The sequence below is a fragment of the Tasmannia lanceolata genome, unplaced genomic scaffold, assembly GCF_043159265.1.
Source record: "Tasmannia lanceolata isolate RefF3 unplaced genomic scaffold, GAP_Taslan_0.1 ptg000006l, whole genome shotgun sequence".
NCBI lineage: Eukaryota > Viridiplantae > Streptophyta > Magnoliopsida > Canellales > Winteraceae > Tasmannia > Tasmannia lanceolata.
In genome coordinates, this window is record NW_027518683.1 from 46,591,175 (window position 1) to 46,618,543 (window position 27,369).

The following is a 27,369-nucleotide window of genomic DNA, read 5'->3' on the forward strand; positions in this document are numbered from 1 at the left end:
GTTCCTAGCCATCAAGTCTTTCCTCACTATTTCTACCCCAGTTGTTTTCGATCTGCCCCTACCTCTTCTTATTCCATCAACATGGCATGAGTCGCCTCTTCTCAGTAGAGCATCCAAAGACCTACGTTGGATATGTCCAAACCTTCTTAAGCGGTGCTCTCTCAACTTCTTCTCAATTGGTGCCACCCCCACCTTTTTACGAATGTCTTCATTTTTAATTCTATCTAACCTTGTGTGGCTGCCATGGTTTGAAATTTCGGTTTCGGCTAAAATTTCAAACTTATTCGAAACCGAAATTTCAGCCGAAATCCAGAAATTTCAGGCAAAATTTTGTACACGCTCACGAAATCCTGGATTTTAGGACGAAATTTCGATCGAAATTACTAAAATTTTGCCCGAAATTTCGGTAATTTCATTCGAAATTCTTCAATGCATTAAAACCATGGTGGCCGCACATCCATCTAAGCATTCGCATCTCCACGACACTCATCTTATGCACATGCAAACAAGAAATAGAACACTTAAACTGATTTTCCATTTCAAAGTAAAATAATTTTACTTTGAAATGAATCCTATAGATCTGAAGTATTCAATGCATTTAAATTATTTTACTTTGAAATTGAAAATCAGTTTAAGTGTTCTATTTCTTGTTTGTGTACTGATGAGCAAGAATATTTTTCTACTAGCAATGGTTTTTGTGACTTGCTTTCTAGACGAGGCATTCTTCATCAATCTTCCTTTGCTTACACTTCGCAACGGAATGGTGTTGCTGAGAGGAAGTTAAGGTGCTTGATAGATATGGCTCGTATGCTCATGTTTCAAATCAGAGTGCCAAAGAGTTATTGGGAAGATGTAGTTCTTACAACTTGTGTTCTCATGAATCGTCTTCCTTGACCTGTCTTGTCTGGCCATACACCATGCTCTGTTCTTTATCCTTTAGGTGATCCCTTTCCCTTACTACCTCGTGTCTTTAGGTGTACCTATTTTGTGCACAATCTAGGCACCGGTTGTGACAAACTGGAGCCTTGGGCAGAAAATGTATTTTTTTGGGCTACTCTCGTACTAAAAAAGGATACAAGTGTTATAGTTCTCGTTTGCGGAAAACATACATCTCTACTGATGTGACATTCTTCGAGGATACTTCTTATTTTCCTGCACCATCTCCGAGTCCAGTCGAGGCACCCACTTTGGTCTTTCCACTGGTGTCATGTCCTGTCAAGCCCCCTATGATGCCGCCTTCTGTAAGAGCAGATTTAGAGACTATACAGGATGCTTCAAAACATGTACTTAAAGTGTACACTCGAAGACCATGCATAGTTGTTCCTTCCACAGGAAAGCCATCATCCCAATTAACTGATCCTCGTCCTCAATCGGATGGCATCCACCTCATGTAATGCTCCTACCTCCTAATACTTCTCATACTCGATCTCACACTACTACACATCCAATATCATACTCGAGTATTTTTTCTATTTCTTTGCCCAAGATAGTTTCGGATGCTCTAGCTCATCCTAGTTGGCGGGCTGCCATGGATGCCGAGATGGTTGCTTTCAATTCAAAAAATAATAATCATTTGGCATCTTGTTCCTCTACCTCTTGGAGCACAGCCTGTTGGATGTCGATGGGTCTTTGCTATTAAATATGTTCCAGATGGGAGCATTGAGCGTCTCAAAGGACATCTCGTGGCCAAAGGATATACTCAGACGTTTGGCGTTGATTATCTAGAAACCTTTTCTCCCGTTGCCAAGATACCTTATGTGCCTGTTCTCATCTCGATTTCTGTTCATCGTGGTTGGCCATTATATCAGTTAGATGTGAAGAATGCTTTTCTTCACGGTGATTTCGTTGAGGAAGTATATATGGAGAAACCTCCTGAGTATGTTGCTTATGAGGAGATGGGTTCCTTTGTTTGTTGCCTTCGGAAAGCAATTTATGAGCTGAACCAATTTCCGAGGGCATTGTTAGGGAGATCCAGTGATGCAGTCCTACGATTTGGCATGAAACAATGCGCGGTAGATCACTATATTTTCAGCTATCAATCCACTGCTGGATATATCTCCTTGATAGTGTACGTGGATGACAATGTCATCATAGGAAATGACAAAATTGGTATAAGGAGAATTAAAACTTTCCTCCAGGGAGAGTTTTCCAGCAAAGATTTGGGATTCCTCAGATATTTTCTTGGCATCGAGGTAGCACGTTCTCGTTATGGGCTTTCTGTGTCACAGAGAAAGTATACTTTAGACTTATTCGAGGAGACGGACTCTATCGGGATAAAACCTGCATCCAAACCTATGGATCCTAATGTCAAACTCCTACCAGATCAGGGAGATTTGATGGATGATCCAGGACGATACCGAAGACTTGTTGGAAAGCTGATTTATTTGACAGTTACTTGTCCTGGTATCTCGGATGTTGTGGGATTCGTTAGTCGATTTATGAATTCCTCTCACATCTCACTGGGCTGTAGTCATTCAGATCATCAGATACTTGAAGGGTAGGCCTGGGAAAGCACTATGTTTCAAGAAGAATGCTCATGAAAGAATAGAAGGGTTTACTGATGCAGATTGAGCAGGATCTCGAGCATACAGGAGATCCACAGCTGGCTACTGGACCTTTGTTGGAGGTAATATGGTGCCTTGGAGAAGTAAGAAACAAGATACTGTGTCCAAATCCAGTGCGGAAGCAGAATACAGGGCTATGTCATAGTGAATAACTGATTTGGTTACACTCCTTTCTATCTGAAATTGGTCTTCCAACTTCCAATCTAGCACCATTATATTGTGATAACAAGTCTGCGATTTATATTGCCACTAACCCAGTCTTTCATGAGAGAACCAAACACATTAAGGTTGACTGCCACTTCATTCGTCAGAGAATTCAAAGAGGCGAGATATGCACTATAATTACTCGATCAGCAGATCACTTTGTTGATGTATTCACTAAGCCATTAGGGCCAGCTATGTTAAGGATGCTTGTAACAAGCTTGGAATGTGTGATATATATTCCAGCTTGAGGGGGAGTGTCGGATATTATTGTCATTTGATTGTGTCGGCCATGTCAAACATGGTTGCCCATGGTTGTTGGCAACCCATGTGTGGCAGCCATGTTTGACATGGCTTCCACACATGGTTTTTGGCAGCCCATGTGTGGCAGCCATATTTGACATGGCTGCCACACATGGTTGTTGGCAGCCCATATGAGAGGTCTATAAATATGTTGTAAACATTCTTATTCAAGCAATTCCTTCCCTTCTCTCTCTCTCTCTCTCTCTCTCTCTCTCTCTCTCTCTCTCTCTCTCTGTGTGTGTGTGTGCCTTGGTACATGTCTGAGGCCCGGCTGGTTTTGCACTTCTAACGTCTGCCGATGCCTATCAGTGGCACTGTCGGTTGGGTCACCCTCCTGCAGAGAAGCTTCGCAAATCTCATCATATAATATATATGTAAAACAGAATCCTGGACGACGAGGTTGCGCCACGTGGCACCCCTTCTACTCCCCGTTTTTTCTTTATCGAATTCTCCTCTACTCGAAAACAATTTTATCTTGGGTTTCCCAATTTTATCGTGGGTTTCCCATCCCTATAAAAGAGCTATAAAATATGCGGCTGATTCTGTTTTGATTCCCTATATATTATATGGTTTAATTTTGTAGTTATTCTTGGAAACCTCTACTGAAAAAATAGTAATTTCCTCAAAGGCTCCTCTTTATTTTGGACTCTTTTTCATAAATCCTCACACGTTTTAGTAATTTATCCTCAGCTCTACGTGGTAAGAGTAAATCGTCGCAAATCTCATCATATAATATATATGTAAAACGGAATCCTCGACGACGAAGTTGCGCCACTTGGCACCCCTTCTACTCCCCGTTTTTTTTTTATCGAATTTTCTTCTACTCGAAAACAATTTTATCTTGGGTTTCCCAATTTTATCGTGGGTTTACCGTCCCTATAAAAGAGCTATAAAATATGCGGCTAATTCTGTTTTGATTCCCTATATATTATATGGTTTAATTTTGTAGTTATTCTTGGAAACCTCTACTGAAAAAATAATAATTTCCTCAAAGGCTCCTCTTTATTTTGGACTCTTTTTCATAAATCCTCACACGTTTTAGTAATTTATCCTAAGCTCTACGTGGTAAGAGTAAATCGTCGCAAATCTCATCATATAATATATATGTAAAATGGAATCCTGGACGACGAGGTTGCGCCACGTGGCACCCCTTCTACTCCCTGTTTTTTCTTTATCGAATTTTCCTCTACTCGAAAACAATTTTATCTTGGGTTTCCCAGTTTTATCGTGGGTTTCCCGTCCCTATAAAAGAGCTATAGAATATGCGGCTGATTCTGTTTTGATTCCCTATATATTATATGGTTTAATTTTGTAGTTATTCTTGGTAACCTCTACTGAAAAAATAGTAATTTCCTCAAAGGTTCCTCTTTATTTTGGACTCTTTTTCATAAATCCTCACACGTTTTAGTAATTTATCCTCAGCTCTACGTGGCAAGAGTAAATCGTATCTAATTGGAACTTTATTGAGAAAAGAATTTCAATCGTCAGAGACTTCTAAAACCTAGAGTTTCAAACTTCAAAGACTCCAAACAAAAGAGGAAACTAACCCTACTTTCTTTTCTCCCGATTTATCCTTCCTTTCATCTCACCGCCATCCCCATCTCTCTCTCTCTCTCTCTCTCTCTCTCTCTCTCTCTCTCTCTCTCTCTCTCTCTCTCTCTCTCTCTCAGTACCCAGTTCTTACCCAGAAACATCAACTTATTGTTCTTCTTTTTCTTATCAGGTCCGTCAGTTGAGCATCAAGAGGTACTGATTTCTTTGTTAGTTACAAATAAATAAAATCTTGGTTTCCTCAAATTTTTAAGAAAATAATGATAGATTCTCTTTTTGTGGATGTTTGTGATTGAATTTTGAGATATTGAGAATTAGTAGCCTTCCTGTTTATGTTTTATGAAGTTTGTAGGGTTTCAAGTATTTTCATTTGAATTAGATATCAGATTAAAATTTTCTTTTATAAATATAGTGGAAAACTATTATTTTTTAGTACCACAGATGTAGTGTAATTTGGTAAACAGATGTATTTGTTTGCGTTCTATATGATGCACTGTTCCGAGAAGGGGTAAAAGCGGAACCATCCAAAAAAGGGTAAAAGTGAATAGCACTCTCCAACATGCGCTCCCTGCCGAAACCAAGGTACACATGCCATCTTCCAAGTATATTGTAGCTGTAAAAAAAACATAATAGAAATAAAATTATAATTAATATAACAATGAAAAAAGAAAGAGGCAAAGAATCTTGTTTTAGGGGGCTATAGGAATATACTTTTTATGTTACCTATTTATGGTGCAATTGTTTTCTCAGTATGATTTTATTAAGATGCACACCGGTTGTTTGGTGGAAAGCCAAAGGAGATATTGTTACATGGAATTCTATTATTGTAGCAATATTTTAATGGTTGTTTGGAGAAGGTGCTTGGTCAGTTTTGTCTAACCGCTTATCCCAGGAGTTATTTTTGGTCTGGTGTTTGGAGTTATTTTCTCTTAACAGTTGTTTTGAGAAGTTACTTTAACTATTTGAGGCCAGGGTTGAAAAGCCACATCAGATGATTGTGAAGTGGGTGCTACATAAATATATGAGGGTTTTAGAGCTGCTTGGCTTCGTGAGGTTCAACATCTTTATCTTCTCTCTTCCCTGTGAGATTTGATTGCATCACATTCAACTGTCTTTTGTACGTTTGATGCTCTCCATATTTTTTTCCATTAAATCCTTATGCCGATGGTCCATCATTAAGATGGGTAAGAATCTAGACTTTATTTACCTATATTAAATTTATGCAAACAAATGGCACTCATATTATATTAAGTTGGAACTTTCTGTCTTTGGCTGCGGAGGCCTTGATCAGAATTGTAGCTGCAAAGGGAGAAGTTTAGGAATAGGGGGTGCCAAGTTCTTTTTTATTTTTTTTATTTTTGGGTTTCTGTTGAGGTACTACAAAGAGGAAAATATGACATGATTTGAAGGATTTTATAAAGGTTTTGCTACATAATAGTTAGAATTTTAGCGAGTATTGACGACTCTAGATGTTTATATCTAAAAATACATGAGAAAGAGGTATTGAAGTACTTTTTTGGGGGGTTTTTTTATCCCTGATGGGAGAAGAGATTCTACCAAAGTTACATGATTTGAAGGATTTTATAAATGTTTTTCTAAGGAATAGAAAAGAGAAAGGGGAAGGCGGATTAAGTACTACAAATGAGAAGATATTCTAACCTCCAAATCATTGAAGAAGGGGCAAAGAAGTGATCTCTTTTTTTTAGTGTTGGATTTCGAAGGAGACTAAAATTAACTCATGCTAATTGTTTTGGATTATATTTACGTTCCATAGGCAATACAGATGTATAGAACAAAATTCTAATTCCTACGGTACTCATACTTTTTATCCCATAGGCTACTCTTAATAGCATTAATTCATTTTTCTCTTAAACGCCCCGTGCATCGCACGAAGCTTCGCAAATCTCATTACCTTACTAATTATGTTGAGGCATTGTCATGTGAGTCTTGTGAGTTGAGAAGACACCATCGTGTGTCTTTTCCTTTGCGTAGTAGTTATAGGTCGTCACAGCTATTTGAGCTTGTTCATTCCGATGTTTGGGGCCCTGCTCGCACTACTTCTTTATATGGCTTTCGCTAATTTTTTATCTTCGTTGATGATTATTCTCGCACTACATGGTTTTTCTTTTTTTCAAAGATAGATCTAAAGTATTCAATACATTTAAATTATTTTACTTTGAAATTGAAAATAAGTTAAGTGTTCGATTTCTTGTTTGCATACTGATAATGGGCAAAAGTATCTTTCTACGGGTAATGGTTTTTGTGACTTTCTTTCTAAACGAGGCATTTTTCATCAATCTTCTCGTGCTTACACTTCGCAACAGAATGGTGTAACTGGGAGGAAGTTAAGGTACTTGTTAGATATGACTCATACGCTCATGTTTCAGATGAGAGTACCTAAGATTTAATGGGGAGATGTAGTTCCTACAGCTTATTTTCTTGTGAATTATCTTCCTTCATCTGTCTTGTCTGGCCGTACACCATTCTCTATCCTGTATCCTTTAGGTGATCCCTTTCCCTTGCTACCTCGTGTCTTTGGGTGTACCTGTTTTGTCCACAATCTAGGCACTGGTCGTGACAAACTGGACCCTCGCGTAGAAAGCCATCATCTCAATTAACTGATCCACGTCCTCAGTCGAATGCATCCACCTCAGGTAATCCTCCTCATACTTCAGATTCGCCTATTGCTTCTCGAACTCGATCTCACACTACTGCACTTCCAATATCAAATTTTGTTTTTAATGAGCGTCTTTCGCCTTCATTTTTTCATTTGTTTCCAGTATTTGTTCTGTTTCTTTGCCTAAGACAGTTTCAGATGCTCTAGCTCATCCTGGTTGGCGGGTTGCCATGGATGACGAGATGGCTATCTCAATTCAAATAAAACTTGGCATCTTGTTCCTCTACCTCCTCGAGCACAGCTTGTTGGATGTCGATGGGCCTTTGCTATTAAATAGCTTTCAGATGGGACCATTGAGAGCCTCAAAGGACATCTTGTGGCCAAAGGGTATACTCAGACGTTTGGTGTTGATTATCATGAAACATTTTCTCTTGTGGCTAAGATACCTTTCGTGCGTGTTCTCATCTCGATTGCTGTTAATCGTGGTTGGTCATTCTATCAGTTAGATGTGAAGAATGCTTTTCTTAATGGCGATTTGGATGAGGAAGTATATATGGAGCAACCATCTGGGTATTATGCTCAAGGGGAGATGTGTTCCTTTATTTGTCGCCTTCGGAAAGCAATTTATAGGCTGGAACAATCTCTGAGGGCATGGTTTGGAAGGTTCAGTGATACAGTCCTACGCTTTGGCATAAAACAGTGCGCGGTGAATCACTCTGTTTTCAGCTATCAGTCCACTGCCGGGTATAACTTCTTGATAGTGTACGTGGATGACATGGTCATCATAAGAAATGACAAAGTTGGTATAAGGAGATTAAAAACTTTCCTCTGGGGAGAGTTCTCCACCAAAGATTTGGGATTCCTCGGATATTTTCTTGGCATTGACGTAGCGCGTTCTTGTTATGGGCTTTCTCTGTCACAGAGATAGTATACTTTGGACCATAGTTGTAAATTTCGGTGGGATTTTTGTCATTCCGGTCGAAACTTTTCGGTCACACAAAAACATATTAAAAAATATGAGAAAAATCCCAAAAAATCAAAAATCAATAGAAAAGGATAAAAACTAATAATTTTTTTTTCTGAAATGGCATAAAAAACTAATAAAGAGTCCAAAATGTGTCCCAAAAGGCATATTCATTAAAAATACCCTTCCAACTGCCATAAAATGGTCATAAACGGTCATAAAATGAGGGCACGGTTTAAAATTTCGGTTTCGGTAACCGTTTCGGACCCCACCGGAAACAGAAATTTGGTAATTTGGTTCGAAATTCTGGAATCGAAATTCTGAAATTTCGGCTGAAATTTTGTAACACCTTTTTTTTAATAAAATAGGTATTTTCTCAAAATTTCTGACCGAAATCCGGAATTTCGGGAAATTTCGGTTTCGGTAACCGTTTCGGACCCCACCGGAAACAAAAATTTGGTAATTTGGTTCGAAATTCTGAAATTTCGGCTGAAATTTTGTAACACCTTTTTTTTTAATAAAATAGGTATTTTCTCAAAATTTCTGACCGAAATCCGGAATTTCGAGAAATTTCGGTTTCGGTCTCCTCAAAATTTAAAACCATGAATGAGGGTAAAAGGGTCAAAAAGCAATCCCAACAGCTATAATGGCATTGCCGTATTTTTTCGAAAAATTTGTGCATTTTCAGTCAATTCTGGGCGAAACAGGGCATTCCGCCCGTTTCGTCCGGAATTCCGGCCGAAATGACCGAAATGGACCGGAATTCATGCCGGAACGGAAAATACACCCAAACCGTTCTGGATTGCGAGCCGGAGCCGGAGCCGGAATTCCGATCCATTCCGGCCAGAACGGAACAGAATTTACAACTATGATTTATACATATTGGAGGAGAAGGGTTGTATGGGGTTAAAACCTACATCCACACCTATGGATCCTAATGTCAAACTCCTACCAAATCAAGGAGATTTGATGGATGATCAAGGACGATACCGAAGACTTGTTGGGAAGCTGATTTATTTGACAATTACTCGTCTTGATATCTCGTATGTTGTGGGAGTCGTTAGTCAATTTATGAATTCCCCTTCCACATCTCAATGGGCTGCAGTCATTCAGATCATCAAATACTTGAAGGGTAGTCTTGGGAAAGACTATTTCAAGAAGAATGGGTATGAAAGAATAGAAGGGTTTACTGATGCAGATTGGGCAGGATCTCGAGCAGACAAGAGATCTACAATTGGCTACTGCACCTTTGTTGGAGGTTGGCGACTTAGAGAAGCAAGAAACACGATACTGTGTCCAAATCCAGGGTGGAGGCAGAATACAAGGCTATGCCAAATACTAGTGGAGAACTGATTTGGTTATGCTCCTTTCTATGTGAAATTGGTCTTCCACCTTCCAATTCATCACGATTATATTGTGATAACAAGTCTGCGATTTATATTGCTACAAACCTAGTCTTTCATGAGTGAACCAAACACGTTGAGGGAGATTGCCAGTTCATTCATCAGAGAATTCAAAAAGGCGAGATATGCACTATGTTTACTCGATCAGTAGATCAGCTTGCTGATGTATTCACTAAGCCATTAGGGCCAGCTATGTTTTTTTTTTGAAAAGAGCAGAATATTATATATAAAAACAGAACCGAGATGGTCCTGAAGGAACAAAGATAAAACAATGATAAAATTACAATAAATCAAGGAGGGAGATAATCAAAACACTCAAACTCAGTCCTAAAGACCCCTTTCTTGGCAAGAGAATCTGCTTCAGCATTGGCTGATCCCCTTCGACTATAATTTTGTCGAAAGCCAGACGAGTCATCAACTTAATTCCGCTATGAACGGCTCTAACCTCTGCTTCATTCGAGTCTGCTACTCCGATAGGACCCGAGTATGTTGTAAACCCTTAGCCAGGGCCAGCTATGTTAAAGGATGCTTGTAACAAGCTTGGAATGTATATATATATATATATATTCCAGCTTGAGAGGGAGTGTTGGGTATTATTGTCATTTGAGTGTGCTAGCCATGTTTGACATGGCTGCCACACATGGTTCTTGGCAGCCCATGTGAGAGGCCTATAAATATGTTGTAAACTTTCTTATTCAAGAAATTCCTTCCCTTCATGCATTCTCTCTCTCCTTCTCTCACTGCCTTGGTAACTCTATTCTTCCTACACCATGTAAATATTCAACACATAGGCCCAAGTTAGGGCTACCTGGTACAAAGACTACAATATCTTCCAATCATACACGTAATGACCACAATACCCTTCAGCACTCTTCAACAGGTATTTTCTTCATAAATCTGATTCTTTGGGACATATTTGGATTTGATTTTTATTCATTATTGCATGGGACTTGATTGGATGAATTTATTTTTTTACGGTTAAACTCTTAGGCTTATAATTTCTTTGACAACCCTTGTTGTATTTGATTTCTGTTATGTTTTCTTCTGATTTGGGAATGCATCCTACTGTTTTATTGAGTTAGAAAACATATATAGCTCCTAAATTACCAGAAGGTATCTTGAGAACCTCTAGGTTTGCACCATCGACACAACCTAATACCAGACATGTAATATTCCAATGTATCTAATTTTGAAATTCTTCTACCCTGTTCTTATAAAAAATAAAAAAAATCATAAATGAAAACCAATTATATAAGAGGAATGATTTATACAAGGGCTCCCTTGCATAAAGAGCCGCAAAAGGGCTCATGATTGGATCCACGTCATCAAATGTAACTGATTTTTCTTTTTCAACCGATTTTAAAATGTAAATGAAAATGACGTGGATCCAATGAAGAGCCCTTTTGCTGCTCTTTATGCAAGGGCTCCCTTGTATCTATCATTGCTCATTATATAAAGATAACTAGCAATAATTGAAGCCAAGTAGGTACTAGTGTAGGTGTAGCAGCACAGAAAAATGGCCATTTTGATGTCAAAACTGGAAGAACTTCCGGGAGTAGCAAGAACTTCTAGGAACGTAGTTTTGGAATTTCTAAAGATACACGAGAAGCAGCAAGAACTAAGAAGGAAACAACAGCTCGCTTTAAGACTTTGAAGACTAAAATATTCAAAACAGAATACTCTAATAAAAGATTAAAACAAGTGTAATCCAACAACAGCTAGCTGGGATAGTTAAGTAGACGCTAAAACCTTCTCACAGAGGCTTTACAAGAAAAGCACAATCTGAGCTGTAATTGATTTTAATAGGACCTCTGCAATCTCCAATGTAGATTTAAAGTATTGTTTGGGTAACTATTTATCGAAATTTAAGGATTGTTGGTGCTGGCACAATGATTATGGAAAAATAATCAATTTATAATCAAAATCATATTTGAAACACGGAACCAACCTGCATATTAAATGCGACCATCTGAGCTCCATGCATCCAGCCAATAAATGGGTTGTAATTTGAGGAATCAAATCGTGTAGTTTTTGGGTATATCCTCAGCAAGTTCTTCTGGGTAAACCTTGAAACAAATGACAATCACAAGATCAAGCAGTTCGCAAACATTCTTTCCAGGAGTAAGAAAAAAATATATAAAATACTGAGCATGTTCATAGCTTGCACTTATGCAATTAATATAGCAGCTGAAACATTGATTGCTATGAAAAGCATAACACTAAATACTGCAGGAAAGAGTTGTCCCCACTGCTTCTTTAATGTATCATTGCAAGAGTAATGCCTTTTTTTTAAGAACTGATCAACTAGCAAGACGATCATCATCTTGATTGAAGAGTATGGTATAACCCATCATACATGTAGCACAAATTTTTGGTGATTAAAACCATTGATCTGGCTAACACTAGTTCAGAAAAAGACCTTTTTCTTTGTAAGAAATAAGATAATTTAAACAATTTTGGTTAATCTACTTGGAAATCTCAGTGAAATGAAGCTGCGAAAGCACAAACAAATACCTCACAATATCAGTTCCATGAGATATTGCAGCCTTTTCAATCAATTGTTCACTCAAACTAAGCCGTGTAACTTGATTAGGATCCACCTTTAGTGAGTCTGCTAACTCAACCTTCCGTTTCCGAGCCTTAATAGCAATTAGACGCTTGTATTGAAGTGTCGAGTCCTGACGAAATTTCCGGTCACAATCATCAGCGTCTTCCTCCTCCAAAATCTGTTCACTCCTATCATTTTCATTCTGCAAGCGAATGGTACAAAATTCATATAAGTAGGGCATTTAACAGCCAGTATTTGGTCAACAAAATCAACAGAACAATGAAGCAAATGTTACTTCTCAATGTACCTTAGAATCATCTTCTAGTTCAGCTTTAATGTTTGGAACCTCAATACCCCATGCTTCTTCCTCAGCTGAATCCTTTTCCTTCTGTGATCCATTATCCTTCTCGTTGGAACTCTTAGATTCAAGGTATTCTTTTGGTGGTTTAGTTGAAATCACAATCCGCTCTTTCAACGCTTCTGGTGAAGGTAATTCCTCTAAACATTCAGCCTCAGGGATAAACAGCATTTCTCCAAATGTGTGAGTGACCATCTAAAAACAAATAATTTACAGAAATTAAAAATGGTGAATTCTAAACAAAAATGATAGTAAAATTAAGAAGAGAAAAATAAAAAATTTCACCTCAGCTACTTTAGCCTGAAGATCTGAAGTAAGGTGGTCTTCAAGAGTTAATATAACAGGGTATGGAGATGTAGAAAAAGCATGTTCTTTAATGGATGTCAAACATTTTATGAGTTGCACCGGAGTAGTGAAAGTCCTACAGTTTTGCAGAAATCAAGTCACTTCAAATAGAAATAGGGAATACAGATATTAGAACTTGCAAGAGTATGATTTCATAATTTGTACAAACCAATAGACTTGTCAGTGGTTCCCAATTCCATACCCGGACAGCTGTCCATTACTTGACTAGCTTATAATCCAGGTACAACCTTCTGCAATCACGGGCCTATTTTAAGGATTTATCAAGCAAAATGTGTGCTAAACCCTATTTTTCTTTGGTTCAGATCTATGTTAATGGATGGTAAGATAGACTAATCAACTTTTAAGGTTTAACACATGCAAATATGATACTTGCACCAAATAGGTTGTGGTAAAAAAAAGTTTAACTGTTTCAATTTCAATACGATAAATGTCCATCATAGGTCCATCTACACCACCAACTGACAATGACAACCATTTATTCTTTAACATTTAACTATCTTTTATCGGAATTTGAAAGAAACCCTTGGGAATATGAGGATGGATAAAACGTCTAGGTGGTTGCTTTGGGCTTATTTTTCTTTTCCTTGGGAAGATGAGGGTGGAAAACCCCACAAACATTGATAGGAACTGAAATTAATACCACCCTTAATCCGAGCAATATTAATTTGTGGACGTCACAACACATTTAGACAGACACCTTTCCTCGCTGAAAATCACTCCATTATTAATCGTTCAAGCCTGAGGGAGAGGATCATGAGGTGACAGTCTCTCTAGTAGAAAAAAATTTACTGAGTACAGCTGCAGTTTCTGTTAATTAGGTAATTAGAGCATTCTTTGGATTAATAGAGATCTTTTAGAATTAAACCACGCAGAAGTTAAAATTACACACAATAAGATTACATCATTCAATTTCAAATACTTCTTTATATGCTGCAAATAAAGGAAAGATAAAAAAATTAATTATTCCAAGGCGTTGGTTAGCAAAGGATATAACATCCCATACAAAGTGTCAAATTGGAATAACTGTCTCCTAATACAAAATAAATGGGCATCGCTAGTGATACAAATCAACTACATTGAAAGATACAATCTGATAAATCTAAAAAAAAAGCTATGCTATTGGTCATGTTGAAGAGTGCAGAAGGGTAGTTTAGTCATTACATGTATGTGTGAGGGGGTATTATAGTCTTTGTACCATGTAACCCTACTTTGGGCTCTATATACATCATATTACGAGGGGAGCCCTTCAGTGGAGAATCTCTCATCTTCTCCCTCACTCTTCCTCTTCTTTCCTCCACCTTATCCACATTCTAATATGGTATCAGAGCAGAGATCCTAAGGAAGAAATGAAGAGTGCATCTTCCCCGTTCTCTCTCTCTCTCTCTCTCTCTCTCTCTCTCTCTCCGTATACTTCTCCTTCCTCATCCTTATCCTCCATTCTATCATGGTAACAAAAAACCCAAAAAAAAAAGTTCCCCTTTTGTATATTTTTTTCCTTCTTTTCTCCATCCATAGCTTTCTTTCTTGTTCTTCTTTTATTCTAACTCCATAAATCTCTTTTTTCTCTAAACCTTCTTTCGAATTCCCTAAACCATCTCTTTATGGTTTGAAATTTGAATCCCCTCTTCTTTATGGTTTGAGCTCCTCTCCACTCCATCTTTGTCATCTCTTTCTACGTACTAGTAATGTAACTCAACTTTGGGCTCCATATATACATCATATTAGGGGAGCTCCTTCTCCCTCACTCTTGTTCTTATTTCCTCCACCTTATCCACATCCTAATAGATCACATAGAGTTTCTTTTATATTAGAAAATTGACTAATAAACATTCCAATACTAGATCAAATCACTTTTATGTCAAAGATATATAAAGACGTGATTATGTATATTACAGGAGCATATGCATCTCAAGCAAGTTTGTTCTAATAGCAAGTCTAACAACAAATTATTAAAAAAATCTAACTTAGTCAGAAAGATTATGAATTTATGATGCAGGAGCAGATATGTAATGTTGATCAGTTTAGCAAAAACAAGAGTACGAGGAAAAGAATCAAAGCACTTCAGGAATTCAATGTAGAAGAACGTAGCTCCCGTAGGTTTTGTTTTGAAAAGGATTTGATAAAGGAAGAGTTTGATGAGTAATTCCAATCAGAATTCAACAAATCCTTTTGGTTCTTATGTTGCTGTTCACGATGGATGGCTCACAAAATTTACAGACAGATCTAAAATAAAAGATAATGAATTCCGTTGTGATAACAAGATTTAGAATGACAGTTTTGACCAGATCTGAAGGTGCTTTTTTCTAGATCTAACATTTCAATAGCAGCATGTCATTTAGGTGATGATGTGAACAGGTTTAGAAAGAATCGGCCAAGGGAAATCTGGTCTTAGGCAGACAAAGAACACTGAGAATGCTTCCGAGTTCTCTAACCATAGAGGGAAACCACCAAGATCTGAAAGCTCTCCAACAAAAGAAACGCACACTCACTTCAACTCACAAATTTCAGAATTCCAAAAACTGCTCAAACTCCAATACTTGGTCCCTATTTATAGATGAACAAGGAGCTTTATAGATGAAGCTGACAGCTAGCTGTCATCAACTGATGTGGCAGCAAGGTGATGTGAAGATCACATGTCCATAGAGTACAGGGCAGCAAGTGACATTTGGGCCGTCTATGAGCCACTGTCCAAGCAAATGCCGCCACACGAGGTGGGAGCATCGACCGCCAAATAATGGAGTATTTGGATTCGTGACCGTCGCCACATACCAACCTGCGAAAGAAGGAGACCCTACCTGAAGTGTCCGGTGCCCATATCCTCCGATCCTGGCACAACGGGGAGCAATGCCGAGTCCCCAGAAGAGATAGAAGATGTGCAAGCCTAGGAATCTCCTGATCCTTTAGATTCCTTATGAGTCTAATAATCCAATCTATCCATTTCCCAATCCTTTTCTGGTCTGTCTATGTACTCGCAGACATGCTTCTTTGTCAGATGCTAACTGTCAAGGTGCGGACTATCACTTTAAGTTAGTCTTTGATGTTAGTCACTTAAAAAGGGGTTTGTAGGGTGGAGATAAAATTATTCCCAATAGCTTAGATTGCTTTTAGGTTTATGAGAACATTATAGACATAAATAATTTTAGAGTTTAAGAACTGTTTCCTCTGCCAAGGTGTATGACAGCAATAACACCTTTTTGGCGATTTCCACCTAATTTCTGCTTTGTTTTCTCCAGTTTAATCTATATAGCTCAGATCTGTCTATATCTGTACTAGTGCTTGCACTTCGCCAGCGCTGGTCATTTAAGGGATTCTCATTGGGCCTTCCTCCCTATAGTTTAACTGTTTAAGCATTTCAATATTGATGTTCTCATTTTCCTGGGCTTCTTGCCTATCCATCTCTAATACAAGCATAAAAAATAATACAAATACTCCATGCATTTGCAAAACGAATGTTGTTGAATGGATTTGCATATTGGTAAAGTATAAAAGATTAAATAATGTCCTCTCCAATAGCTTAAGCTTTTGGAGTAATTGGTTGTTTCACAAGGTATCAGAGCAAACATGGTATCAGAGCAAAGGTCCCAGGTTCAAAACTCCTTGATATTAAACATCTACATGTAATGGTCAACCCAAAGATGGGCCACATGTGAGGGGAGTGTTAATGAGGGGAGTGCTAAAGTATAAAAGATTAAATAACACCATCTCCAATAGCTTAAGCTTTGGGATTAATTGGTTGCTTCACACATATTAACTATGTACCTTCCATGAAGAATATCTACATCATCTTTTGTAGAATTTGGCCACATATCCAGTTCAATTACCCTTACACCTCTCTTCAGCGCCTTTATGATTGGGACGTCGCTGCAGTCACTGCTGAGTTGGTTTCCAGTCAAATAGGAATTATGGCCTGTATATATGTAATAATGGGACAATGGTGCTGTCATATCTTGGTGAACCTGGAACAAATGAAATAGCATCAAGTATCCAATTTTATTCACCACATTGAACAAATTCACAATATAGACAAAAAAAAATTACCTTGCAAAAGTTAAGAATAAATAGAAAAGGGTGTCAAGATTAACTAGGTATGCTTAATAAATGGTATGATTTAGAAAACTGCACAACTCTATGAGTTGTCTTGAGAATTAACCATGCAAGAAAGTCAAAAGATTAAAATATAAAAATGAAGATATTGAAGTCAAAAGATTCAAAATGGAAAGCCTTATGCATAGCCTACCTTTACCCATCCATAACATTCAATTCTAAGGAAGCATATTGATAATATGAAAGGAAGTACTAAATGTTCTTTTAAGGTGGTTCGATGCTCCACCATAGAACGTAATAGGAAAACCAGTTTTTGCAGTGTTTATTCATGGCTTTTTTCAGCCACCTCATTCTGATCTGGTGTATGAAGACATAAGATTTGCTGTCAAATCCTATTTCAAGGCAAAAATTGTCTAATGCCTAAGAGGTATACTATCCTCTCCTATCACTCAGTTAATGTTTGAGACGTGTACCATATCGTCGACAAATTAAGATAGTTTAGTTTGATTTACATTATGTTTTTAGTGTAATGTTTTTATGTTATTTACATTAGTAGGATGAAATTCATCAAATGGTCATGTTATTTCTATTAGTAGGATAGGGCCAAACAAGGATGGACGTAGTGGCAAATATTGTAATTAAGCTTATGTGAGATTTATATACAAAGGAACTAGGACAAGGAGTTGGATTTTTGTATTTTCAGGTGTCTCTTGTGCTTTCATGTAGAATGATATCCCTTTCTGTGGAGAGTTGTAGCATTGTGCTGCCTTTTTTTGGGGGGATGGGCAAGCTGGGGTTTGGCAGGACCCCTAACAGTGTTCTTGAGGATGATGGTATCTTGCCTTTCTTGAGAATGGTGTTATCTTGTTGTCCTTTATGTAGACTAATATCCCTTCCCGCAGACTGTTGTTGCACTGTGCTGCCTTTCTTGTGGTTGATGTTTTCTTGTTGTCCTAGTATTTCACAAGAGAGTTTCATATCAATATAACTTAGTTCCTACTGCAGTTGTGACACCACATGATGAGCAAAAATCAGTCCAATTTTCTTATATCATGGATATGCAAGGAGTGCGTTTTACTTTGGCTAATCCAATTGGGCCCAATTAGCTTCTATGGGCTCAATCAATAAAGGTAGTTGTTGGTGCAAGGAGAAAATTGAAGCTTTTGGCTGAAAATGGATCTAATACTAATTGTAAATATGAGACATAGCAGAGAGAACTATCAGATTATGAGTTGCCTTTGAAATAGTATGGAACCACAAGTTAGTGCGAACCTGATGTTCCTTGAAAGAGACAAGGATGCATGGGAAACAATCCATAACACAGATTCATTATGTGAAAATATATCGCATGTGTATTGAGTTATTCGAGACCATATTCGTGTTCTAACAAGGAAACAAGTGTTACGTGAGTATTATACTACACTTCGTGGTATGTGGATATCAACCTGTCAGATTTGATCTGGAGCTATTTAAAAAATCTTGATTATAAAATCCCGGATTTTAAAATGCGTTGTTTGGACAAATATATTTTTCTCTAACTTTTTTTCAGCAATGACTCATCCATGTTCGGGCGGCTCTTTACTAATGCAGTTGTATTGGCAAGACTTAAGTGGAGAAGAATGGGGCACATGTTTTGAGCAACTAAGTGGCATTTCCTTCGTTATAGACTTCCTTGTAGAAGGAATTTAGGAATATGAAATGAAGGAATTCAGCCCAAGAAAATAGTAAAAGCTGAAATTGATAAGTGATTCTATGAGCAACAGATAATATACTCAAAACTAGAAGGTCTCGGTTGGGAGAATTTTCCAACTATGCAGCAGTGTCAAAACCAGACAGTTTTGAACTTTGTCTGCAATGGACTGAGTTTGAAGATGAAATTCAGTTAACTCCTCTACTAATCAAAGGATAAAAGTAGTCTTGGACACCATATATCCAGTATAAAACAGGCTGTAGAAGTCTTTATATAGTCAGGCCTTTTAATGTGCAGTGACTAGCACTAATTCGGCTCATTGTAGTTGGGGGTTCCACGTAAAAGCAATAATCCCACATCAGAAAAGTTATAGGATGTGGATGGGCTTACAAGGATTTGGGCACCCTCCCCTTAGCAGCTAGCTTTTAAGGGTGAGTTCTACCTAGGTCCCAACACTTGTGGCAATCAAAATTGACTGAACTAAATTGAACCCTTGTAGTTGTAGGTAGATCCAACTCAAGAGGTCTCTTAGCTGAATACATGGCCAAGTCCAAAACCATTCAGACCAAATTGAATTCCAATTCAAACAAGGCCTACATTATTGAATATTAAACTAACTGCAACAATGGACTGGAATTAGGGGTGCAACTCGGTTCAACCCGGGAAAAACTCGGGTTGGGTTGAGTTCAAGTCGGGTTCGGGTTCGGGTTGGGTTTTCTCAACCCGGGTTGAGTTCGGGTTGGGGTCAGGTTGAGGGCTTGGGCAACCCGACCCGAGTTCAACCCGAAATTTTTAATATTATTTTTACTTCTTAAGCTTAAAATTTCAGGTTGGGTCAGGTTGAACTCAGGTTGGGTCGGGTTCGGGTTGGTAAAAAGGGTTGTTCGGGTCGGGTCGGGTTGAACCTCGTCAGGTTGCAACTCGGGTCGGGTCGGGTTCGGGTTGAGTACATGGTTGCTCGGGTCGGGTTCAGGTTGAGGCCAACCCGAACCCGACCCGCCCGAGTTGCACCCCTAACTGGAATATTAAACTAGTTGTTAAACCAAACAAATATTAAAGCTCTTTGATAGCAACCTTTCTTAAATGTTTAATGGAAGGAACTCTCTTGCATGCAAAGAGTACAGAATAACCAAAGGCAAAGAAATGTAAATAGTAGTGGCTGGTGTGGCTGTTCTGGAAACATAAATTACTATATCTAGGTACATTCCAGGAGTTTCAAAGATGAATACAAGAGCTAGATGCCAATAATCGATAGATGACCTACGAAGGCCAGATCTGGAGGAAAATTTTAACAATACACTAGATTGTATTCCTTCAATTCCAGAGCCATTTAATTCACAAATGAGCAAATAGAACTTTCTCGATTTCCACACGAATTCTCTGAGAGAGAGAGAGAGTCTCTGAATCTCTTTGTATTTTGATACGTGACTGATCGGCCGTAACACGAATAAACAAAATAAAAAGGAAGAATATAAAAGAGGATGGTTGATTCGAGGCAACCGGGACTTCCTAATGGCTCGATTCGAGAGGAGCCATTACTCTCCTAGAAACATAGTTTCTGTTTTACTGTAAATTCTCTTCTTCTTTATTAATGATAAACATGCCCATTAAATAGGCAGCTACATCCCACGTAATAGCATGACCCAAAAAGATAACTAATAAAGAGAAAAATCAGGAAAAGTGATAACAACCACGATTCCATATAACAAACACAACTCTACATGACTCAAATAAAATATTTAAAAGCCTAAAACTTAGGAGATTTATTAGCGGAAGATTTTCAGCCGTCCATTTTTTGGAGAATCCGTAGGCACGCATCATTCCTCACCCCTTGAAACAACCTCGTCCTCAAGGTTGAATTCCTCACTGGAGAAACTATTTCAATCCACCGGGGTCCCAAATCCTATTGGCCATAGTTGATATTAGCCTTTGATATCCTTCAAATATAGCGATCGCGATCATTCGGACTCCGCCTTCAAAATCTCATGCAATCCATGTTGGAAAGAAATACGATTTTTCATGGGGTTGCATCGAAACGACAAAATGATCAGATAGTTGAATAAAATAACTATGCTCTTTGGTAATTTCTTCAACTAATCCAGACTTGTCGCCATCAATTCGTGCACTTTTCTCGACCTGAACATCAATATTTTCAAGATCATTCTTTTCTTCATCTCTAGGCAATTCCTCAATGATTATGCTGATTTTGTCTAAGCCTTCTGCAAACCGTCTATATGCCCTTCCAACATTTTCAATACGAGTTCCTCGATCCTTCGAAAATTAGAGAATCCAAAACTTCCCAGGACGCAGCCATGGCGCAGGACCGACTGCTCTGATACCAATTGATACGTGACTGATCGGCCGTAACACGAATAAACAAAATAAAAAGGACGAATAGGAAAGAGGATGGTTGATTCGAGGCAACCGGGACCTCCTAATGGCTCGATTCGAGAGGAGCCATTACTCTCCTAGAAACATAGTTTCTGTTTTACTGTAAATTCTCTTCTTCTTTATTAATGATAAACATGCCCATTAAATAGGCAACTACATCCCACGTAATAGCATGACCCAAAAAGATAACTAATAAAGAGAAAAATCAGGAAAAGTGATAACAATCACGATTCCAAATAACAAACGCAACTCTAAATGACTCAAATAAAATATTTAAAAGCCTAAAATCAATGAGATTTATTAGCGGAAGATTTCCAGCCGTCCGTTTTTTGGAGAATCCGTAGGCACGCATCATATTTCAAATGGATGGTGAGCCGAATGATTATAGAAGTTAGAGAGTTTGGTCTTGAAATTGTAAGGGAAGGGGATTAGGGTTTTGAAATTTAGATTGAATGGGTGTAAGGTTTCAAAAGAAGGGATGGACATGGCTAGAATGTGTTGGGGTTCAAATCGAGGGGGATTAGGGTTTGAAATCAGCTCTAGCATTCATAGAGAAGCATCTCTGAGAATTTTTTGAAATTTTCGGCATAAATTTCGGACCAAGCCGAAACCAAAATTTCAGCAGAGATCCCGAAATTCGGTAAAGATACTCGAAATGTCGTTTTTTTTTGTCGAAATTTCAGCCGAAAGGCCCGAAACTACCAAAATTTGGGAACATTTCAATTTCGGTCTTGGCCGAAATCCGAAATTACGGTCTGAAATTTTGGATTTCGGATGAAATTTAAAACAATGGTTTTAACCAAGGTTTCAAATTTTGGTTTCGGTCAAGGTATTAAATTTCGGTTTTGGAGGTAATTTTGGTCCTATCAAAAACTGAAATTTTGACCAAAATTTTAGCCAAAATCCTGAAATTTCGGCCAAAATTCGGTAATGGGGGCTCTAAATATCATTTTTTGGGCCGAAATTTTGGTAAACGTGAAGGACTAAAAAATTGATATTTTATCATAAATTTCGCCGAAATTTCCGAAATAAATTTCGTGTTTAGGGAATTTCTGTTTCGGAACGTTTCAGTTTACCGAATTTCGGATTTCGGTCGAAATTTAAAACCTTGGTTTCGTTCCTCACCGAAATCGAAATTTTGGCCAAAATCCGACGAAATCTATACGACGGCTATTTTTCCTCCTACTTTACTTCAACCGAAATTTCGGGATAATATTAAATAATTATTAAAAATCCAAATTTTTAGATGAAATCCCTTAAATTTTGGCCGAAATTTTGGGATAATCAAAATTTCGGCCGAAATAAACTACAGTTTTGGGTATGATCAATTTTGGTTTCGTTATCAACCGAAATCTGAAATTTTGGATTTTGGTCGAAATTTAAAACCTTGGTTTTAACCTAGAATTTTGAAACCCATATTAAAGTGATTAACGAAACAATGGATTTTTTGTTTTTAAGGGAAAGTTTTTTCCGAGAAAACGAAATCCCCTAGATCCAAGCATGCCCTTAGAAAGTGTCAATAGTCTTGTGTTTCCAAATTGTTAAATTTTTTGTCTCCAAAGAGTAGACTAAAAACTAAATACGCGGATTGAGGGGCCGTTTGGATACATGGATTTTAGAATCTTCGTTTTCCTCAAAGTCCTGGGTGGGAGACGAGAGAAGGAGACTGTTCTATGTTTTGTGACTTCTCACCCTTCTTTTCGTCGAGTGGGAAACTAGAAGATCATCCCGTGTTTCCAAGAAATCTCAGGATCGGGAGGAGATTTCTAAAACCTAGATTTCTAACTCAAAATCCAGGATAATGGATTGTAAAATCCAGAATTTTACACCGCCTTCAAACTAAAACTTGGATTCTGAAATCCACTTATCCAAACAACCCCCGAGTATTATTTTAGTAAGTCTAGGATTAGAAATTACTTGGAGACGAGAAATTCATTCTAAATTTTTGTTTCGCAATGCTCTATGTATTGTAGGCTCAAGGGTCGTATTATTCATTCAATGAGAACAAAGAATTAAACCCTTTACTCTTTTTTTATCATGGGGTCTTATGTTCCTAGATCTATCATTGTAGTGATTCCTTTAGAATTGAAGTATGATGAATAAAATCTATCATTAGACTAAGATCCTTACTTATCATTCCTTTATTCTTCTTTATTTATTCTTCTCTTCTTTATTTATTCTTCTAATTCCTCTCTTCTAATCTTTTCTTCTATCATTCAAATCACCGTCTTCTCACTTTCGTAGACATCAACCACTAGATCTTGGAAATTTTCAATCTCTAAAATTCAATACCTTTGAAGATTCCTTAAGTGTTACAACACTATCACAGCCTTAGATCCTTGAGATCAAAAGATTCACGATTGAATTTGCTAAAGCCCCATTTCTAGAATTTCATTAAACCTACAAAAATTATAAATTGGACAGATTGACTTCGGTTTATCAACGATCTAGCCCAATTTTTTGCACTATCCACTATTCACGTACTCTTTCAAATATCTAAATTTGAGCCTGACCGAACGGTTGGATCTCATCCGATTAACTTGGCCAATTCCTAAATTTAGTAACTTTTCTTAATGCAAAAATAAGTTTTTAGATCCTTAATTTGATTATCTTTGCTTCCTTAACCCTAATAACTATTCTAGAGCCTTGAAAGTCCCATTCAAAAGCCCTAAATCAACCTTAACCCCCTAAAATTGTAGGGACCCGGGTAGAACTCACCCTTAAAAGCTAGCCGTTAAGGGGAGGGTGCCCGAATCCTTATAAGCCCATGCACATCCTTCAACCTTTCCGATGTGGGATCTTTGCTTTCAACTGGAACTCCAACAATCTCCCCCAACTTTCCAATGTGGGATCTTTGCTTTCACGTGGAACCCCAACAATCTCCCCCTCCACGTGGAAGCAACATGGGAACTACGAGATCATCCTCGAGGGATTTTTCCATCCTCGAGGCATAGCGGGATTACTAAGATCTTCCCCGATGTCCTCGAAGGCACACCGGGGTTTACCACCACCGGGCTCTGATACCACTAGTAGGGACCCAAGTAGAACTCACCCTTAAAAGCTAGTTGTTAATGGGAGGGTACCCCTAATCCTTATAAGCCCATTCACTTCCTTCAACCTTTCTGATGTGGGATCTTTGCTTTCACGTGGACCCCCAACAAAAACAGTCGCATTCCCTTTGTTCTTCAATACACCCCCCCACGCCCCAAGCTGTCCTACATCACTATACAGTAATATAGAAATTCAAGTTTTTATAGGCTTCGTGTCATGGCCGTATAAGCCCATTCCATTGGATGATCCAAATTGTCCATTTGTTGGGCACAAAGTAAATTGGTTGTGCCCTAAAACTCATTATCAATGTCCGATCTATAGTGAGACTGCACATTATGGAAACCGGGAGGGCTCAGATCATCCTATGTAAATGATTTTTATGGCATAACTCATTTACTGTGGCCCAACAAATGGGCGGTTTGGATCATCCTACGAAGTGAGTCATAAAGTACTCAAAAAATACTAGACCATATATAAAATCTCTGTTGGGAAAGTGGCCTTATTTTCCACCAGTGGGTTGCTTGGTTGGGAAGGTAAATGACAAAATAGGAAACATCTTTTCTTAGGTTTTTTGGAAAGACCTAATTTATAAAAGTGCGATCGGCAAGAGAGAGGTGAGTTTCTTGGGGTGTGTCGGCTGCCTCAAGGGCTAGAGAGGAGACAAAAAGAGAATAGAAATAAGATAGAAGAGGTAGAAGAGAGAGGGGAGAGAGAAAGGGAGAAGAGAAAGACTGAGAAAGGGAGAAAGATCTTGGGGTTTTCTCTTGGGTTTGTTCTTGTGGGGTTTCCCTTGGGTTTCCTTTCGGGTTTTTTTCTCGGGTTATTCTCTTGTATGATATTGGGTGAGAAAAGTATGGAAAGAGTTGCAGGTTTGTATGTTTTGAGTTAAATCCACTGTAATCCTTGTATATAATTTTTCTCATAGTGGAAGATCCTGTTTATTGCCCGTGGACGTAGGCTTGGCCAAACCACGTAAAATCTTAGTGTTCATCTTGTGGTTTGATTTATTATTTTTACTTTTCCATTTAATTTGTGCATGATTGGATCAGATTTGCCCGGCGAATTTTCCTAACAAGTGGAATTAGATCCGGGGCGTGGTAATCTCAGTTTAGCCTCCGTGGATGGAAATATCCCTCGGGGAAGATCTCGGTAACCCCGGTATGATCTCGTAGTTCCCACGTTGCTTCCACGTGCAGGGGAAGATTGCTGGGGGTTCCATGTGAAAGCAAAGACCAATGCAGGTAAAGTATAAATTACTCCAGCCCCCACAGTGTAAATTCCTTGCTCCGCTCCTGCCTATTCATGGTTGGAAGAATATATGCCAGTAATTTTCATTTACGAAGAAGACATAAAATATCTTTCTTTACGAGCAAATGACCTAGGAGGTCATCCACCTCGAATGGGACCATGTAAAACATGTTCTCCTTATTTCTATTCAAGATGCTTTCGTAAAGTTAGTGTTAGGTACCTAACCAAAATGCCAAGACAGCTGATGGAATGTGTTTGGCTAGGCTCTTTAAATTTGTCCCAGACTAATGGAACGTGTTAGGCTAGGCATTCTATCATGCTTAGGACCGTAACATTCTACCATGCTTCCGCATCCGCCATCCTCAACGGCCAACTCTGTGACAACTTAACTAGGGTTGTTTTAACAGGTAATCCTCTCCATAGGGTCCCCCATTCCAAGACTTGAACATGGGGCGTCGTAGTTGCTCGGATACCTAAACAAAATGAGAAAAGCTCTATATCTAGAGAATTTATATGATGCCCGACCGTGAAAATCACAAGGGCAGGGTGTCAAAACCCTAAGCGCAGGGTGTCAAAACCCTAAGCCTTGATTTTTTATCCAAGTGGAAAGTCAAAAAAGGTGGTTTGACCAAGATCAAAAATCAAGGGGCAAGGTTTCAAAACCCTGCTCTTGTGATTTTCACGGTCGGGCATCATATAAAAACTCCCATACATATCTGATGGAACGTGTGGGTCTAGGCCCTTTAAACCTATCGTATGCCAAGTTAGTTCCCACCTGATCCCATACCTAGGCAGGCCTCAAGGTGCCAAACAGGCCACGGCCCACAAAACTACAACTTTGATTGTTCTCAGAGTTGGGCACAGCACGATGCACGGCTGGCAGACCACTTGAGTCGTGTCCTGCCTAAAACCCCAGCACACAACCCGTTTCAGTGGGCTGTGCCAGGCAAGGCCCACCACGGACCACCACAGTAGCAATTCGTACTGTGTGCCATCAAGCTAGGAAACAAGAAGAAATAATTAAGAAGCAAAACTCTGGCTTGTTAGCTGTTTTGTTTTGGACCCCTATATATGACACATATAGATTTTATAGCAGATAGATCGAAGATTTCAGAACTCAAAACAAAACAACACCAACAAGAACAAAAAAACACACTATGAAATTTCATTAAACTGAGAGAGAGAGAGAGAGAGACAGAGAGAGAGAGAGAGGTGAGGAGAGGACCTGAGTTCTGATGGGAGGATTGAGATCTTCACAAAAGAGGTAATGTTGAAAATTTTCAAGTGTGAGAATGGGCTTCAAGAACTTGCCGAGGTGGCGCCGATGCCGAATCTCATCGATGATGGCGTCGGCATCGACGATCGTAGCTCCGGCGTCTCCCTGGAATTCTTTGAGAAACCGGAGGAGCTGTTCGGACGTCATATGACCCACGCCGCCGGAAAATGACTCGAAAGCTTCCTTGACATCCGCCGGAGGCTCCGCGTCTTTACACCGGAATTTTCTGTTAAAGCAGAAGCACACCTTGTAGCTCCCCATCTTTCTTATCTTCTTCAGCTTCTGATCTTATCTATCTATATCCTTTTAATAGGATTCAATTACAAGGGTCTGCTTTTTCTAATGCTCCTTCTTTTAAGCATGCTTTTAAATTTCGACCGAAACGTCACACTGAGGAAACAGTATTTTATTACACAGAGGCTTTGGGAATTTTTCAATTTTCAGGGTGGGCAATTGCCTAAAACAAATTTATTCCTACTAGGGATAAAACAAATTCCAATTGAATGGTTAGGATCATTTGATAATAGGGACATCGCCGATCCGACTCCACCTCACATAAGTTGGGTCATCGAAATCAAATTCTCTATTTTTTTTCTTATTATCTTGAAAATGTGAACACTCACCACCTGCTATCGAACGATGGAGATGAGATCCTACGACTGGACGGTGCCTTTTACTATTGATCATGAAAGTGACTTTTTTAAATACAGTATTTTTCAAAAAGTAGTGTGGCACCAACTTTATAGGATGATCCAAACCGTTCATTTGTTGGGCTAGAATTTAAATAGGTTGCA

The 27,369-nt window shown here is 38.6% G+C and overlaps 1 protein-coding gene across 2 annotated transcripts in view; it reads right to left on the reverse strand.

Annotated features, from left to right (window-relative positions):
- The window catches only part of LOC143880388 (phosphoinositide phospholipase C 4-like), a 30,205-nt gene extending 3,284 nt beyond the window's left edge, over positions 1–26,921 (reverse strand). Inside the window, exons 1-6 of one of the 2 annotated variants that reach the window (XM_077383328.1) lie at positions 26,525–26,919; positions 16,635–16,831; positions 12,795–12,930; positions 12,459–12,704; positions 12,118–12,353; positions 11,552–11,669 (exon numbers count right to left, since the gene is read on the reverse strand). In XM_077383328.1, the coding sequence (XP_077239443.1) occupies positions 11,552–11,669; positions 12,118–12,353; positions 12,459–12,704; positions 12,795–12,930; positions 16,635–16,831; positions 26,525–26,836 (1,245 nt within the window). In that variant the 5' untranslated portion in view covers positions 26,837–26,919. Of the gene's footprint in view, positions 1–11,551; positions 11,670–12,117; positions 12,354–12,458; positions 12,705–12,794; positions 12,931–16,634; positions 16,832–26,524 lie in introns of both variants that reach the window. The other variant, XM_077383329.1, reaches the window with a different exon arrangement.
- Between the last annotated feature and the right edge of the window lie 448 nt (positions 26,922–27,369).